The sequence below is a fragment of the Stenella coeruleoalba genome, assembly GCF_951394435.1.
Source record: "Stenella coeruleoalba genome assembly, chromosome: 10".
NCBI lineage: Eukaryota > Metazoa > Chordata > Mammalia > Artiodactyla > Delphinidae > Stenella > Stenella coeruleoalba.
Genome location: NC_137156.1, coordinates 72,263,082 through 72,282,227, shown reverse-complemented (window position 1 = coordinate 72,282,227; position 19,146 = coordinate 72,263,082). Strand labels below are relative to the sequence as shown.

Below are 19,146 nucleotides of genomic sequence, written 5' to 3'. Positions count from 1 at the left end.
AAATGCAAAAAAATGAACCAACCCTAGAATAATAATAATAATTACTGAGAATGGAGCATAAAAATTCACTCCAAATTTAACAGCTCAGCCTGTAAGAAAAAGCATGGAATTTCCTAATTCTTATTTGCTTTAATAAATTAAATGACATTCATTAAGAAAAACAAACTTTATGCTAGCACTGAATTCAGCAGAATTTATCAAATGGGACATACATGAGTGACATAAGCGTTTTAGTAAGAGTCACAGAAAATGTACTTGATCTGGTGAACTTGTTAACTAAAGTGGATTAAGAAGTTAGGGGTATAATGTGACTATGTGACAATATTTCTGTGGTAACTGAAGTGAGAATTGTAGTTATTTAGGTTTCTCGTCACATGACCAGCCGCTGCACTTGCGTGTCATGAGTGGTGGTTCTTGTGTAACATTTACGCCAATGAGCTTTTCTATGGAAACTGAGTAGTAAGCAATTCAAGATTGAGCTTGATGAAATTGCTGCCTTGTAGATGTGCTATTGATGAAAGAATATGACTTTGCATTCAGGTGCTAACTCTATGGTGAGGTTGATCTTTTGCTTTTAAAACTAAAAACCAAGCCTTATCTTTGTGTTCAGGCAGATGTCTGCTGTTCTTCTGCATGGGGTTGACTGACCTGTAGTTGAGTTGATTTTCTCTTAAGAGATAACTTGGTGTTTGATCAAATTCAGTCAATTCAGTTTCACCAGGCATGGAAGGGATACACTGGAACATGGAGAAGGCAAGAACTACTTGGTAACTTTTCCCAACATCTCATAGCTAGGAAGGGAGAGATTTCAAATTCCAACCTTGGCCATTGAAAGTATCCCATTTCCTAGTGTGAATTTAATTTGAGTCTTGGGATCTGGTCAGGAATACCATGAAGTGGCTTAAATGTTTTCTTTGGCTCTAGGGCCTACCCCGGTTTATTTCATCCATATTTTGAACTGTTACTTATCTGAGTCTAAACACTGCACTCAGCATTGTTTCTTCTCCCAAGATGATGTGTTTGTAGCAAATTGGTGTCAAGCCTCGTTTTTTCTAATCAAGCCAGTTTGATGGCTTTTTAGGCCTTAAAAATAGGCCATAGCTCCTTTTGTGGCTACTAAACAGAAAAACAGCAATAACAACAAAATTACCACCTGCATCACCAGTGACAGCTATAGCCCGAACACCACTCCACACATGTGGAGTCAGGTGCAAGGCATCTGACGTATGACCCATGAGTAGGTAAAATTAGCCCCATTTCACAGATGAGAAAGCCATGGTTTAGAGAAGATGAGCAACCTGCCCAAGGTCGTACAGCTGGTAGGTTGGCAGCTGAGATTTGAACATGGGTTTCTTCTCTGAAGTTCTTAGACTCTCTACTCTTCCAGTCTGCTTTTACTGAAGAGGACCCATCAGTTCAACTAGTTTTTCTTTCCACACTTTGGAAATTAGGCACTGAGTTTTGCATCATAGAACAGGTTGAGGCAGCTCATGAGAGCTGGAAAGTTCTATTTGATATAGCTGGAAAGTTCTATTTGATATATTTGGAAAGGGGCAATATTGTACATTGCGCTGTAAGGCAAGATTCATCCTTTTTACATGTATATGTTATCAGTCCTGCACATGGGGCTCCAAATATGTACCCTACAGCCAACATATGCCCTGTTTTTTTTCCTTGAGTTTTAAGTCTTGCCCTGAAGCCTTTATAGTAGTGTGGAGCATAACTCATTTAAACTTGCAAAGCCCTGTGTTTTTGATGTGCCCTATCCACTTATGATACCAGAAATTATCCTTTAGCTTTTTTTTTTCTTGAGAAATTTCTTCATTTTCTCATCTTTCAACTTAAATGGGACACGGTTTTGTGTTTTTTTTAAAACTATTTTCCTTAAATAAGGGGAAAAATGTGGGTTTTAAGTGATAGCCAGAAAAAGCAAAATGTCAAGTTAAATGTTAGCTCTGGATGATATATGGTTGTCATTTAGAAGCAAGAAAGATTAAAAAAGTGAGACTTTTTTTTTGCCCAAACTCTTCTTATATGTGTTTGAATCTAAATGTCTGAGTTGCTAATTCCTGCTATAAACAGGTTTATTTTGTGTGACTATAACTCCTGAAGTTGAATTACAAATACCAGTGCTTACCAAGCAGCTATATTGTATAAAGCACCATGGTGGCCCTTGGTTTATTTTGTGTGACTATAACTCCTGAACAGGTTTATTTTGTGTGACTATAACTCCTGAAGTTGAATTACAAATACCAGTGCTTACCAAGCAGCTATATTGTATAAAGCACCATGGTGGGCCTTTCAGAAAAAGTGAGCGCTCAGTCTTTAAGGGGCTAGTGGAAGGGAGTATATAAGCCTGGATCTAAATAGTGACCTAAGAACAGCAAAATGGGCTGCAGAGACTCAGAGGATATCAAATAAGAGAGGGACAGGGAATGCTTCTTGGAGGAGATAGCATTTGGGGGGGAGGGCCTTGAAAAAAATGGCATGATTTTGATAGTGGGTAGAAGGATTATTTATAAACAGTGGGAACCATATCAGCAAAGGCAAGGAGGTTGGAAATTATGAGACGTGTCTGGGGAAGAGCAAGTCATTCAGTTTGGTTGAGAGAAGACTTTTTAAATTTAGAAAGCAATGGAAGATCAAATGAAACCATAAGAATGTGGGAGAAAAGAAATAGAGATAAAAACTGAAATTAATGAAATAGAAACCAAACATATACCAAACATAACAGGGGAATATAAAAGCTAAACACTGATTCCTTGAAGAGATTAACAGATCTCCTGGTCAGAATCGTTGAGAAAAATAGAGACAGACAAACAATACCAGGATTGAAAGGGGGCATCACTATCAGTCTTACTGACTTTAAAAATATCAGGGGATTTTATTAACAAGATTGTGATAATAAAGTTGAAATTTTAGATTAATTCTTTTAAAAATACAACTTATCAAAACTGGATGAGAAGAAACAGAATATCTAGAATATCTGAGTAGTCCTGTATATTAAAGAAAATGTTTCTATGATTTGAAACCTTACCACCAAAAAAAATATCTAAAAAACAAACCAAACAAAAAATCCCGTAGTCCCAGATGGCTTCTTCAATGAATTTTACTAGACATTTGAAGAAAAAATGGTATCAGTCATACAGAAACTATACCAGAGAATAGAAAAAGAGGAAACACTTCCCATTTTATTTTATGAATCCAGTATAACCTTGATATCAATACCCAACAAAGCCATTAAAAGAAAGGGAAATTACAAACAATCTATCGTAAAGATCAGTGCAAAATATTCTAGTGAACTGAATGCAGTGACAGTGACCAAGTTGTGCTTATTCCAGGAAGGCAGGGTTGGACTAATATTTGGATATCAATGTTATTTACCACATTAACAGGATAAAGGAGAAAAATTAATTTCAGTGAATGCGGAGAAAACATTTGATAAATGCAACATTCATTTATGCTAAAAAACCCAAAAAATGCTTTTATCAGACTTAGATTAGGAGAAAATTTTAATCTGATAAGAGGTAGATACAAGAAAGCTATAGCAAGTATCATATTTAATGGTAAAATATATAAAGCTTTCCTTATAATATAAGGAACAAGACAAGAATGCCTATTACTATCATTTCTACTCACCAATATTCTGGATATCCTAGGTATAAGAATTATAAAGGAAGAAATAAAACCCTTTTATTCACAGGCACCATAATTTTGTGTGTAAAAAACTCAATGAATCCATATATAAACTACTAGATTAATAAATGAACTTAAACAGCTGGTCAGTATACAAAAATGAATCATCTGCATACCAGTGACAAACAATTATGAAATGAAATTTAGAAAACAATATAATTTAGGATGGTATTAAAAAACCCACACTATCTAGGAGCAAATCTAACAATGGTAAGCAAGACCTAATTTAAATAGAAGGTACAAAACATAATTACATATGGAATAACCAAAAACTTGAAACAAATGAAATAGCTGTCAACAGTGGAGTGGATAAATAAATAGTGAAATATTCATACAATGAAATGCTATATGGCAATGTGAAGGACCAAGCTATTGCTTCATGTAACAACATAATTGAATAACTCCAAAATGGTGTGGAAGGAAGCCAGACACAAAAGAACACATACAATATGATTCTGTTTATATGTGTTCCAAAAATAGTAATCAATGGTGTTAGATGTCTGGATAGTGGTTAATCTGGAGGAGGAGGGAGGGTGGGGAGGTTGGGAGGGGGAGTGAACGAAGCTTCTGGAGCAGAAGTAATATTCTATTTTATGTTATGGTTTGTATGTAATCAGCCATGTTCACTTTATTATAATTCATCACACTGAAAACCTGTGATTTGGCTACTTTCCTATGTATAGTATACTTTAATTACAAAGTTCATTGAAAAATAAAGGAAGAAAAACTCAAAAATAAAAAGACAAATAATGCTATTAAAAATTGGGCAAAGGATTTGAATGGGCATTTCTTCAATGGAAACATGCAAATGGCCAATAAGGACATGAAAAGATGTCCAGTGTGATTTGTCAAAAGGGAAATGCAAATCTAAACCACAATTAGATAAAACTTAGCCCCCACTAGGATGGCTAAGATAAAAAGACAGACAATAACAAGTGCTGGGAAGATGTGGAAAAACTGGACCCTCATGTATTGATGGTAGGAATCTAAAATGGTTCAGTCCATTTTTGAAAACTGTTTGGCAGTTCTTCAAAATGTTAAATGTAGAGTTACCATATACACCCAAACAACTCGAAAACGTGTACACACAAAAACCTATACGCAGATGTTCATATTATAATTGTTAATAATAGTCAAACACCTAAAACAACCCAAATGTTCACTATCTTGTATGAATAAACAAAATATGGTATATCCATATAGTGGAATATTATTCAGCACTGAAAAGACATGGAGGACTGATACATGCTATAACAGTGATCAGCCTTGAAAACATGCTAAATGAGAGAAGCCAGTTGCAGAAGGCATCTTATATGATTCCATTTATATGAAATGTCCAGTATAGGCTTATCCATAGAGATAGAAAGTAGACTACTGGTTGCAGGGAGCTAAGGGGAGAGGAGAAAAAGGAGTGACTGCTAATAGGTACAACAATTTGGGGTGATGAAACTATTCTGGAATTAGATCGTGGTGATGGTTGCATAAATCACTGAATTGTACACTTTAAAAAAGTGAATTTTATGTTATAAATATTGTATATCAATAAAGCCATTATTAAAAAATGAAGATATTATAAAAGAAAGGGTCAATAACTTTGGTTACTCAAAGATTAAAAAATAAAATGAATTATAGAATAACCAACTAGGAGATGCATTTCTAAGGTGTATAGTAGTTAGAGTCTTAATAATATATAAAGAGGTTATATTTATCAGTGTGGAATAAAAGCTTGGGGAAAAAAACGTACCAAAATGTTGACACTAATTCTAGAAGGGGAGATTAGAAAGGATTTTTTTCTTCTTTCTCCCCCCTATATTTTTATGTTTTCAGTAGTGTGCATTCATTATATAGGGATGATCAGGAATTATAATTTAGGAAAAACATCAATAAGTTTGTTGAAAGAAAAACCATCTATCAAAAGTCTTAAAGATACACAGTTTCTTCTATTCTGGTTTCTTTTGCTGAACTGAAAAGGCTCCAAAGTGGAGAAGCTTATGTTATTTATGGAAATTGAGAATCTGGTCCTGCCACTTAGTGCTTCTCTGAAGTCCAGCTTTCTCTTCTGTAAGATGGGACCATGATACCAGGCTGCGCAGAGTTGCGGTGGGAATTAAAATGTCTTAAGGTGTGGGAAAATCCTGGCATACAATAGATGCTCAAGGAATTCTCTGCTCCTCCATCCCTTCCTTTTCAGTCTGAAAATTGAATTTTACCTGTTTAAAAAAGAAAGATAGAGGTGGTACCTTTGAGCAAGGACCACCAGAGAGAAAGAATTTAACAAGCTTACTTCAGAGTCTTAGCTCTGAATTTAGCACAGTTTGCATGTGGAAAGACTTTAAAAGTGTCTTTGAAATGAGAAACCAGTGGAGAAAAAAATAGCAACTCCCAGTAGGCCTGTGGTATAATAAATGACCCAGGGACTTTGCTGGGTCCTTGGCAAGTCACTTGTCCCCTCTGGCTCTCACTATTCTCATCTGGCAAATGAAGGGATTGAACAAAGTGTCCTGCTTTAAAAATTCTACTGAGTCTGGAGGTTTGGTGACCGGCAATTTGGGCTCTCAAAGGGCCTGCCTGGGGAGTCTGAATTGACATGGCATTCTTGCAAAGTTTAAAGCTTTGTTTTGTTTGCTCCATCTTGGCCAGCTCTGCTCAGGCCAGCAGCCCCTGCCCTCTCCCTTGCTGGTGCTCAGGTTCCCAGCTTATTGTTTATTTAGGCATTGCAGTTTCCTTATTGACGTGCGCACCCCCCTCCAGCGGAGTTGAGAAGTCAACCACAGGCCTCAAGTGAACTCCCCCTTCAACTTTCAGTAATGACAGTGTACCGGCCGTCACATGCCTCATCCCTAAGGCATGGTCCACTTTCCACATCCCTCAGGCCTTGTTGGTGACTTGGGGTGGCCTGAATTCCTCTGCCGCCTGTTGCTTTTTCCATGAGACAAGCTTGTTGAACATAGAAGGATTTGCAGTATGTTTTGGAGATCCTGAGAATGAGGCCCCAAACCAGGGCTGTTGGGGGCTTTGGGGGAGTGTTAAAAGGAATTGGAAGAGTGAGTTCAGGTTGCTAGAAGGCCAGTAAGGAGAACTTCTTCACCTGATCTTTTCCCAAAGAGTGTTGGAAGAGAATAGAAGTGTCAGGTGTCCGTCTTTTTATTACTCCCTGAAATGCATTCACAATTTTGCAAAGTAGTATTTCACTGAATTTCTGGGAATTCAAGCATTCTTTGTATTCAAATGTTTGTGAAAGATAACATGGATCCAGCCTTGGGAGGGCAGGCTGCATACACCGAGGGGCTACCCTGTCATCTGGAAGCAGTTTCTGAAATTTCTTCCTCCTTTTCCTCTCTTCCCAACATCTTCACTGTTTCCTTTTGACCTTGCTCTGTGATCTTTAAAGGCTAAAAGTACTGTGTGGAGGAAAGGACCAAAAGAGCCCAGCTTCTAGGTGGCTGACTGTCTCTGAGGCCAGTCTGTCCTGAGATTGTCCTGGGAACAGCAAGGTCACAGTGTGTGGCCTCCTCACTCCTATTCAAGAGAAGGCTATGTGGAGGGAATCATTCCAGTTTGTGAAAGGTGTTTAAAAAATGATTAGAGAAGATAATTACGGTGATACAAACAAGCACTTCATGAAGTGTTGTCATGAAGCAGGCAGTCTTCATTTGGAGAACTGCAAAATGGGGTGGAAGGTAGGAAGGTTTTACAGGATAAGGAAAAGAGAACAAGGAAGAGAAAAATAGAAAGCATCTGATTGGCTGGGGCGGCATAGTCAACCTTGTTTGAGGTGAAAAGGAATAAGGGAATAAGTTCCGAGCCCAGAGTTGGTTTAGTGTTTGGGGGTTGGCTGACTGGATATACTGTGTTTCTGGTCTAGTAGAACATTTACAGGCACATGGAAGTTAAAAGTTTTGGTTTGTTGATAAGGCACCCTCTTGAGTCCAGAAAGTTATTTCAACAAAAGAGAAAATCTTAGGCAAGTTATTTCCCTTTTCTGGATATCCTGACCTATAAAGTAGGTAAAATAAATACTTAATTCATAGGGTTATGGGCAAGATTAAATGAGATTTTCTAGCACAGTGCTTGCCTTAGTAATCAATACACATGTTGTTATTGTTCTATACAACAACATGCTGATGTTGTTATTAATCCGTTTTTAGTACCAGAATGGAGAAACATTGTTTGCTTCTGTCCTATGCTATTCCTGTCTGTATATTCAGATAATGCATACATATTTATATTGTAGCATAAATGGGGAAGAAAATGTAGGCATAAAAAAAATCTTTTGATGTGTTTTTCCCCAGCCCAAGGAACTTGCAAATAGATACAGAGCTTTGTGTCACCCTGTCCTTAAAGGGAATGTCTTTAGAGGCCAAGTCATTGTTAGTTAAAACACACACACACACACGCACACACACACACACACACACACACAACCACAAAAAAGTAGTTTCTGATGCACCTAGTCCACAGGTTGGTACTGGAGAGGCTCTGTATTAGGCTGTCTCGCAGGCACATGGATGTGATTTTGGGTTAGCCAGTGCTCCCTTCCATGCATTGGAAACGTAGGAAACTCTCGCTATTAATTGCAGCAGCTTTCTAGGTAGGGCTGATACTCAACTGAGAGGCATAGGTATAGCTATACTGATTGTTAAAATATTGAAATAGTTCTATGGTTACCCCAAACCCTCAGAGTACCCGTCCCACTCTAGCTCTTACCCTGGGACCCCCCAAATCCAGCAACTAAAGAGTTAACCCCTGTCCACACAGGGACTTGCCAGACCTGGTTTCTGTGCTCCAGGTGGCATCTGTTCATGATTTCCATCAATTTTTACTCATCTTTCTTTTGGTGATTCCTCCACTGTTTTTACTATACTTGATTCTCAACTATATCTGAGAATTCTTTCACCATCATTTCTAGTGTTGCAACTTCCATTTTAGCTTTGGTTTTTATTATTAACTTCCCGAAGCCATCTTATTGCCTTCTTTTTTTTTTTTTTTTTTTTTTTTTTGCGGTACGCGGACCTCTCACTGTTGTGGCCTCTCCCGTTGCGGAACACAGGCTCCGGACGCGCAGGCTCAGTGGCCATGGCTCACGGGCCCAGCCGCTCCACGGCATGTGGGATCTTCCCGGACCGGGGCACGAACCCGTGTCCCCTGCGTCGGCAGGCGGACTCTCAACCACTGCGCCACCAGGGAAGCCCCTTATTGCCTTCTTTTTACCAGTTTATAAATGATTCCCAGTCAGATTCAAGTGCAGACTCCTTGCTTGATTCTGAAGACTGCTTATCATTCAGCCCCATCTTCCTTTTATTTCCTACTTCACTGCAACTAAAAGTGATCTATACTTTTTAATCAGTCTTGTCTTACTCTTCGTTGATACATGGTCCATACTTGTTCTGTTATTCCTTCAACTTATATTAATTAAATATTATGTGCTAGACATCACATTGAGTGCTCTTGACTTTGCAAGTATTATTACTTCTGGCTGGAAAACATTTAATTTTCTTGATAATCTTGTTCTTATCTATCTCCATATCCCATATTAGAGTCCTGTGCTTTCTGGAGATTTCTTGACTCTTCTATGGTGGTATTGCCCATTTCTGACTTGCCTGTGTTCTTATAAAATATTATATCTAACTATATTTTTTGTTATCTTTCACACTGTTTCTTGTGTATTGTACTCTTCTGGTTACAAGTGAATGAAACCCTGCTACTGTATTTTGATGTTATGGAGAGTAGATGATTCAGATAGACCTAGCTGTTCAAATGATATTATAAGGCCCCATCATTTAGGCAGATTCTTTTTTTTTGTGCGGTACGTGGGCCTCTCACTGTTGTGGCCTCTCCCGCTGCAGAGCACAGGCTCTGGACGCGCAGGCTCAGCGGCCATGGCTCACGGGCCTAGCCACTCTGCGGCATGTGGGATCCTCCTGGACCGGGGCACAAACCCGTGTCCCCTGCATCGGCAGGCGGACTCCCAACCACTGTGCCACCAGGGAAGCCCAGGCAGATTCTTAATACATGGTATCACAGAAGGCCACAACCAGCCACAGGCCCATATTTTTCTTATCATTCATAATCTCACAAAAGGAGAGGTCCTTGATTTTGTGTCAGTCCCCTCAAAGAACTCTGATTGGCCTTGATGGCTTAATGAATTCACCCCTGGATCAGTCAGCGTCCAGAGGATCCATGGTGCTTGCCACTGTGGGTCAGACTAGAAAACCCCACTAAAACCACAGGGAGTTGGGGAGATGTAGTTCCTAAAAGAAAAAGAAGTTGAGCAAATAGACAAAAAAGAAACAGCTACTGCCACAGCTGGAAACAGGAAGGAAGGATAGAGCATGTAGTGTGTGTTAGGTATTATACTGGAAGGTGTGCATGTTGTCACTCATTTAAGTCTCATAACAACCTTAGGTTATAGGATTAGCAAGGTTAGGAACGCAGGAAGATAAACAGGGTGGAATAAAAATAGAAGCTACTGTCTTTTACATGTGTACCTCACTGAACTGGGGGATGGATAGGGACTTCTATACTATTGTTGGCTTATAATGGCAACCCTTTATTCTCTTGAGGGAGTTCCATGATAGGTACTTTTCATGCATTACAGATCACTTGTAATTTTCGTAACATGCTCTTGAGCACAGTCTTATTTCTGGAAAGCTCAGTATCTTGCCCAAAGACATAAAAAACTGATTTGCATCCAGGTTTGTGACTTTCTAAGGGTCAGTTGGATTGTTTTATCTTTAGCTCTTTTTGTTAGACATGAGTCTGTTAACAACAACAAGAAATTAATACATGGAGACCAAAACCTCATAAGTCACATAGTGTCCAGCAAGAACCACTAGAGTCATATCTTCTCCCTGTGTGTCATTAGTAATGTGTACAGAGATAGGACAGCAGGATGCATGCCTGGGGCATGGACTTCATGAAGAATGAGTCAGAAGTAGGCCAATGAGACCAGGAAAAGAAACATCAAAACACCCTAATTGGGCTTCCCTGGTGGCACAGTGGTTAAGAATCTGCCTGCCAATACAGGGGACGCGGGTTCGAGACCTGGTTCGGGAAGATCCCACATGTCGTGGAGCAACAAAGCCCGTGCTCCACAACTACTGACCCTGCGCTCTAGAGCCCGTGAGCCACAGCTATTGAAGCCTGGGCGCCTAGAGCCCGTGCTCCGCAACAAGAGAAACCACCGTAGTGAGAAGCCCATGCACCGCAACGAAGAGTAGCCCCCGTTCTCTGTAACTAGAGAAAGCCTGCGTGCAGCAACGAAGATCCAACGCAGCCAAAAATAAATAAATAAATAAATTTAAAATAAAAAACACCCTAATTGCTTTTAATTTGAACTAGCCCAGCCTGATTCTGTGTGTGTACATTTTGCTCTAAAGAATTAGATACCATCTGAATAAACAGACAAACACAAAAACAGCAACACAAGAAAACAGCGTGTCCCATGTCATCTTCTAATCTAGGTCATCATCTTTTTATAGTTTGATAAGGGCCAAGAAGAAGAGTTTTTGATTTTTTGTTTTTCCTCCTAATGTGCCTTAGGCCCAAGTTGACTTTTTTGTGGAGCGCTTAACTTGGGCTCACATAACTGCGGTGAATTCCACACAGTAAATCCTTCCAAAGGCAGGGCATTACTCAGATAGCTGGACCAAAGACTGCTCAGTTATGTTTGCAACTACAATTAGATGATTTTTAAAAGTTAAGCCTTCAAGAGCCTCTGTGGTACCCAGTTATAGTAGTCTAGAATTTTATTCTAAATAAAGTGTAATATAATTATGTAGGATGTTTCCTGAACATTAGATCACGTCTTTTCTTTAAACCAGTTGGCCCTAAGTTTGTTGATTAATGTCCGTAGACCGATAGTGATCACAGCGAGTTCCATGCTCTGTAAAAAATGCTTGTATTTTCTTTCTTGGCCTGATATTAAAATGAAACCAGTAATTCTTCCTGTATTTGAAAGGAAAGCACATTGTGACACTCAGCAATAACATAATTGTTACTTTTTGTGACTAAATGATATTGCTTTTTTTGATATTCCACCCACTCACCATTTCAGCGTCCACAGTTCCTAGAGAGGAATTGAAAACTGTTTCTTGCTGTTTAAGGGGAACATAATGTTTGGCAAACACAAAGAGGGTAATAAAGGCATCTTTACTGGCAAAGTTTCTCCAGAGAGTTTACTCCTAGGGTTGCTGTACACTTATGCCAAGTTGGATAGCTCTTGAGAGTAGCTTCATGTTTCTCTAAATGTACTTGGCCAGTAAAGTTGTCCTAGTCTCTTTTGCACTGATCAGTCTTGTCTCTTGTATATGTTGGACACCTAAAGCCATTTAGAACACCCAGATCACCTGAGGACCTTATGAAAGTGGAGATTCAGATTCAGTAGTTGGCTGAGTTGTGGCCTGAGATACTGCATTTCTAAAAAGCTCTCAGGTGATGTCAGTGCTGCTGTCTGTGGACCACACTTTGCATAACAAGGATCTAGACTGTGCTCCATGGTAGAGGGGTATGCCCATGAATCTTGTTCATACCTACCTGGTATCTCACACCTGGCAAGGTGACCGGTACCCAATAGATGCTCAGTATATATTTGTTGAATGAATGAGAGAACTTCCTGTATCTAAATTTATTATCAACTATAGCAGACATGTCCTAGAAAAATCCAGAGATTATTAAAAAAAAAAAAAGATAAAAGCAAGGATAAAGTAAACTTATTTTAGTCTTTCCACCTGACATTCATCCTCATTGCTGTAATCCCTGCACTCGTTGGCTTGCTAATATTCATGGCTGATTCCAGAATCAGCAAGCTGGGCCCATTGGGTAGATGGTTGCTAGGGGTTCGATTCCAGTGATTGATTGATTCCCCATCAGATACCTTTTTGCATCTTTTGGATGATGGATATAAAATAGTCTTGGGTATTAATCTTTAAGTAGGAGTTATAATCTGGATGTATAAAATGAAGTATTATTACAAGTATTATTTTATGAATATATGGAAAGGAGTAACTTAAAGTGATGTTCAATTCAGATATTTTTTCTTACTAATGGGGAATGAAGCAAACACACTTAAGTTGTTTATTTCCCCACCCCCGAAACTTTTTTCCCCACATTCTTGCAATCTTTAACCAAAATATGTTAATATTATTAAAGCAAAGCAATTTCATGCTTTTCCGATCTCAAGACTATTTGAAAAATGTCACCTGAGACATGGAGTGCTGAATCAGGGAGCATGGGAGTCTATGTCTGTTCTTTCATTGCTCTGGGCTCAGAGCAGGCTCTCAGTAAATGACTTGAGTGACAGAAGTTGACAAGGTGATCTGGATATTTAAGCCCTCAATTATTTTAAATTGGGGGTAATCATGGCAAGTTTTCTCTTGAAGAATCCAAATCATTGTTTTGACTCTTCACTTTAGTATATAACCCCGAGCTTAACATCATTAAAGTTCTGTTTTTTCCCCCAAGAATTGACTTCTAGAGGAATAATACTGGAAAAAATAAAGGTAAATAGAATACTTTGCTGTAGGACTTCCCAGAGTGATTAATGCTAATATGCATTGGGAATCCCCAGTAATCATTTCTCAAACTTACTTGACCCTGCAAGCCCCTTTTCACAGAGCATTTGGGTTCTGTGCACTTCGGGAAAAGCTGTTTTATGTTGTATTTCACTTACCCCATCTCTAAGGAAGGCCTACAGTTATCTGCTTTGAGAGCTTGCTTCTTTGTGAAACACAATCTAGATGAGTATTTGAAGATCTCACTACACAACTTATTTTAGAATATCAGTTATAAATAACATTTAAAGATATTCCTATGAAGATTCTTTGGCGATTGGGAATAAAATGTTGCTCTGCCTTCTAAAACTCCACTTTTCAGGATGTTACAGCATATGTCTTAAGTATTTTTTCTCTCTATTCTGGACCAGTGCTTGAGTTACTGAGCATGTGCATTTAGTATCTATTTTGAAAGGCAACATCCATGTACAACATTGAGCCATATCAGGACTTGTGAGATAGTTTCCTTCTGTAGTCCTCCTTAAATATGTTTTTAGTCACTTATCTTAGTTTTAGAGGTTTAAAAAAAAGAAAAATAAAATTTATTCTCCCTGAATTCCTCAAACTGAAGCAGTAGAGAAGGTGTGACCATGGCAGTCATTTTCTTTGCCTTTATTTTTCATGCTTATATTTCCTCATGTCTTTCTCTGTTTTTTTTTTTTTTTGGTGTGTGGGGGGCGGTACACGTGCCTCTCACTGTTGTGGCCTCTCCCGTTGTGGAGCACAGGCTCCGGACGCGCAGGCTCAGCGGCCATGGCTCACGGGCCCAGCCGCTCTGCGGCATGTGGGATCTTCCTGGACCGGGGCACGAACCCGTGTCCCCTGCATCGGCAGGCGGACTCTCAACCACTGCGCTACCAGGGAAGGGAAGCCCCCTCATGTCTTTCTCTGGTTCAGCATTTTGAATATCTTCTTGGGCAGAATCAATAGATCATCTAATATGTCTGTGTATTTTGCATCTCTTCTCCTCCCTAGATCTTACTGATATTCTCCCATCTCCTTTTCTCTATGCTTATGATTTTAGGTATGGGTTCTTGAAATTGACTTCTTATTGTAAGAACAGAAATATAAATAAGGGCAGAAGAAACAGATCCTTATTAAAGTGATTTCCACAATATACATTTTTCTTTCTTTCATCTTCTTTTTTTGTTTCTTTTTTTTTTTTGGTATTTTGGGACATCTGTGGCTAAAGTAAAATAAGTTTGGGAGGAAATACAAAGGCTGGTTAATTTAAGAAAATTAGTAAAAGTTAAAATATTATTTTTAAAATGTGTTCCACCATTTGGTGAGATTTTTAACTCGGATATATATAGGTCAATAGGATTTTCTATGTTTCTAACTCCATTCTGATCTTTCTTTAGCAGTATGTAATTTTTAGAAGTCCAGTGAAAAGCTCCTTTTTAACCCATTTAGAAGTTGGCAGCTGTGGTCATTGCTAACTTAAAGCCTTAGAAATTGACTGAGAGGAAAGCTGAGGGTTTCTTTTCCCCTTGCCTGCATGATTAAGACCTGAAATTTTAACAAACGCTATCAAGAATTTAAGTTGTAAAATATGGGACTACAAAGCGTATTGCAGTACACAACATATTTATACATGTATATATACATACGTATATACATGTAGATATAGTTACTTTAGACTTGAATCTGAAATCTCAGAATATTTTGGCCGCTGGATCACTGTGGGCAACTGCCTGCACAAGACCACCGTGCTGGCGGACACCGCCTGCCTCTTCACCCCGCTGGCGCCGCCCCTGGATTACTCCCACTATATCTCGCTGCCCGCGGGTGTGCTGAGCCTGGCCTCCTGCACCCTCTACGGCATCTCCTGGCAGTTCGACCCCTGCTGCAAGTACCTGGTGGAGTACGACGCCTACAGACTGTCCCGGCTGCCCCTGCACACACTCACCTCCTCCACCCTGGTGGTGCTGGTCCTGAAGGACGACTTGCACAGGAAGAGACTGCACAACACGATAGCACTGGCGGCTCTGGTGTACTACGTCAAGAAGATTTACGAGCTCTGCACTGTATGATCGGGGCGGAGTAGGGGGAGCAGGCAGCCCGGCCCGCGAGGTGGCATAGCACCTGTGCTGCTCTGTGAGGCAGCGGAGCCCGGGTAGGCATCTGGCTTCACGTTTGTTATTTTAAAGAAATAACAGATCACAAGTGTACCAGGGTTTTTTTTTTTTAGCTCATCACACTAAGATGTGGATTTCCGTAACCCACGGGGGCCTGAGGCTGTGGAAGTCTGACCAGGCAGCAGGATGTGATGGAAGCAATGCTACAGTGGGGATGTGAATGCGCCGGGGGTGGTGGTGGTGGTGGTGGTATCATTAAGTATGTTGTTTACCTGTACCAGCCAGAGCCAAGCAGAAGCTATTGACCATTAAAATTATGAGAATTTCAAAAAAAAAAAAAAAAAAAAAAAGGAAAGGAATGTTGGCCCTTTCACACTTAATTTACAGTTAACTCTTGTAAAGATTGCACTTAGATATTTGTAAATGCTGAAAGATTGTATCTCAATAAAGAGGGGAAATCTATATTATGTTGATTAGTTTTAATAGAGATCTATCTTTTAATATGTTTTAAAGAAATCATGTAGTCTTAAGGCCTTCATGGGGGTAAATAAAATTGTTACTAGTGGGTAGATTGGAGTGATGTGACTGGGGTGGGCATCATAATTATCTATGTGGCTTTTCAGGTTTTCTATAATGAGCATGTCAATTTTATAGTAAGAAAAAATCTTGATTTAAAATGACTCATTTATTTATGAAGGCTCTTATGAACTTCTGGAAGTTTTTTTTTTTTTTTTTTTTTCCATAGCCTTCTCATTATTGCTGCTCTTTTTATCTGCAGTTATCACAGCTTAGAACTCAAATGAGTCACTAAGGAAGACTCCCTACATTCGTCAGCTTGGCCTGCTATAACAAAATACCACAGACTGGGTGGTTTAAAAAACAGAAATTTATTTTCTCACAGTTCTGTAGGCTGGAAGTCTGAGATCAGGGTGGCAATATGGTTGGATTCCTGTGAGAGCTCTATTCCTGGCTTGCAGATGGCTACCTTCTTGCTGTGTTCTCACATGGCAGAGAGAGAAAACAAGCTCTCTGGTATCTCTTCTTATGAGGGTGCTAATCCCATCATGAGAGCTCCATTTTCATGACCCCATCTAATCCTGATTACCTCCCAAAGGCCTCATCTCCAAATATAGTCACACTAGGGGTTAGTGCTTCAACATATAAATTCTGGAGGCACGTAGACATTCAGTCCATAACATTCTCCTCGCTCAAATTGGCAGTATACAAGATTTCCAGATATGCATCTAAAATAGGAAAAGACTGGCAGGCGATACATAAAAACATGATAGTTATCACTGGATGGTAGAAATAGAGGGGATTTTCTCCATTTACTGTGAATTTAAAGTATATTATTATACTTTTATAACTGAAAAAAATACAATAAATATTTTTAAAGTAAAATGAAATACTACAGAATGTAACATTCCATAATAGTCTTGCAAATTTCAGAATTGTTTTCTTTCATCTTCTTGGGGGTCTTCCTGAGAATTAATAAAAGTGTCTTCAGCACTTAGAGCCCCCAGATATGGGCACACAGTGGAGCTCAATAAGCAGCTGTTGCTGCTCCTCACTTTTCCTCTTTTAACAGTGATGGCGATGTGAGTGATAGTAATAATGATTATCATGTTGCCACAGGAAACATGCCACTGGGCATATAATATAGGAAAATAAAATAGAAAATAGCCACAAAATCAGGACAGACATATTTGTTGAAAAGTTTTTTCTATGAGTTGTTATGAATAGAATGCCCCATTCATTGTCTTTACTTCTGGAACTCCTTAGTCTTTTAGATTCTAAAAAATGGTAAAAAAAAAAAAAAAAAAAAAAAAAATGCATTGGTGGCTCATTTTTTATTAAATTTCAATTACAAATATAATATAAGCTCCTTGAATCTGCACAATAAAATGTCAGGTAGATGGTGACAGTCAGAAAACTTGAAGTCAGACTTTCAGTGTGTTTCATTCCAAGGACGGATAAGAGTCTCATACCTGAGGTTTGAGGAAATGTTTTTTTCCTCTATAAGAGTTCTCTCTTCTCTACTTTCTAATGCATCATTTCTTATTATGCTCTATCTTGTGTGTGGAGTCTGTCATTTCCTTTTAAAAAAAAATTCTCTATGGTTTTTCCTCAATTAATCCCACATTTCAGTGCAATATTTCTAGTTTTTTAACTCTGTAAATCAATGGGTTAGAAATGCCCTTCAAGGTAGTAATGCTTTTTGTCACGCAGTCAGCTGACTGCTTGCCAAATAAATCATGGTGTGATATATTATTTCCAGTTGCTATAAATTTTCAATATTTAGTGTATCAGTCATACTAAGTCGTGATTCAGTTATTTAATTTCACTTATGTCTGTATTTTAGATGAGAATCCTTTTCCCCATTAGTAGATTTTAATTTCCTTCTCTTTCACAGTCAAATTCCAAGCATGCCTTATAAAACCAGCCACAGAATACACACATGAACAAACCGTTTTTGTATTTGCAAGTAGACTCAAAAATATACACTGGTAAACTATATCTGAAATTACAAATTCGTCTATTTAAATGACGTTTTTGTTTTCTAATACTTTAGATCACTTTTATCACTATTGCTTTGGTAATTTGATTCCCAGATATGAGACAAACATATCTAGGTAACTCTCTGTATTGTATTGACATATGCTGTTTACTGGGAGCTTAAAAAATCTCACAAGTGATCTTCAGAAGTGAAAAAAAGAAATTATTCTGAATTCAAGGCTATGTCTACACCCTGATTAATGTTTTACTACTGAAACTGCTTTCTGAAACTGTTTTGATAATATTAAAAAAACAATTTTCTTTCTTTTTTTTCTTTTTTCTTTTTTTTTTTTTACCAACAGGACACAAAAATCGCTTCATTGGAGCGAAACATAAGGGATCTTGAGGATGAGATCCAGATGTTAAAAGCCAATGGTGTGCTGAACACTGAGGACCGCGAAGAAGAGATAAAACAAATAGAGGTTTACAAAAGTCACTCCAAGTTCATGAAAACCAAGGTATGGTCCACAATTATAAACTTTTATATTCTTAGTGTGACTGGAAAGTTATGGTTTAAATACATGCTTTCCCCAGATACCCACATAATCTGCTTTATATGATGTATGAAATATATAGACAATAAAGAAGAATGAAGAAGATTTTTAGTTCAGAAGAATAGATTCCAGAAAGAAACCAGGGAAAGCTTTTGGTAGAATTTCTACTTACTGAGTGGTTCAGGATTTCTTAATGAGTTCTTTGGTGTCCCTCTTTCATGGAAATTAACATTTATTTTTAATAGTCCTGTCTCTTCCAAATTTTTTGAGTTTTCATAAGTTTGCTATTTTTAAAAATTTCAATCATTGCCCAATTTTTGGCCCATCCCTGGAAGGTGATTGTCTTAAAAGGTGTTGGTCTTGGCTTAAAAGGTGTTGATCTTGGAAGCCAATTTAACTGATTTCAAAGGTATGAAGGTTTTAATGTAGTATTTAAGAGAGAACTGATTTTGAGTCCCAATGCTGAAATTATTCAATGTCTGTAATCCTCAGTTTCTTCATCCATGAAATATGGATAAGAAAAAGAAAATACCTTCATCGTTGGGTTGCTTTGACAATTCCAGGAGATTATGCATTTAAAGCACTTAGTCCCTTGAGTGATATCTAAAACGCATTCAATAAACGTCAGCCATTGTTGTTGAGAGTGTTGTTATTACTGTTATCTGTTGGTGTGGAATATTTATGAAATATTGTTAGAGTAGTATGTTCCATTATTTTATATCAGTATTGCCAGTTTTAAAGAATTTGGTTTGTATTTTTCAAAATGAAACC

General features: G+C 38.4%; 2 protein-coding genes across 7 annotated transcripts in view; both read left to right on the top strand.

Annotated features, from left to right (window-relative positions):
- ERC2 (ELKS/RAB6-interacting/CAST family member 2) overlaps nt 1-19,146 on the top strand; it is an 865,290-nt gene that overhangs the window by 287,225 nt on the left and 558,919 nt on the right. For all 6 annotated transcript variants that reach the window (XM_079933813.1, XM_079933814.1, XM_079933812.1 and 3 more), the window contains exon 5: nt 18,184-18,339. In XM_079933813.1, the coding sequence (XP_079789939.1) occupies nt 18,184-18,339 (156 nt within the window). The remainder of the gene's footprint in view (nt 1-18,183; nt 18,340-19,146) is intronic.
- On the top strand, nt 1,265-18,321 carry LOC307192357 (transmembrane protein 11, mitochondrial-like; the record flags this gene model as incomplete). Its single annotated transcript, XM_079933194.1, has 3 exons — nt 1,265-1,319; nt 14,907-15,363; nt 18,184-18,321. The coding sequence occupies 2 exons, from the start codon at nt 1,265-1,267 to the stop codon at nt 15,278-15,280; spliced, it is 429 nt and encodes a 142-aa protein (XP_079789320.1). The 3' UTR covers nt 15,281-15,363; nt 18,184-18,321.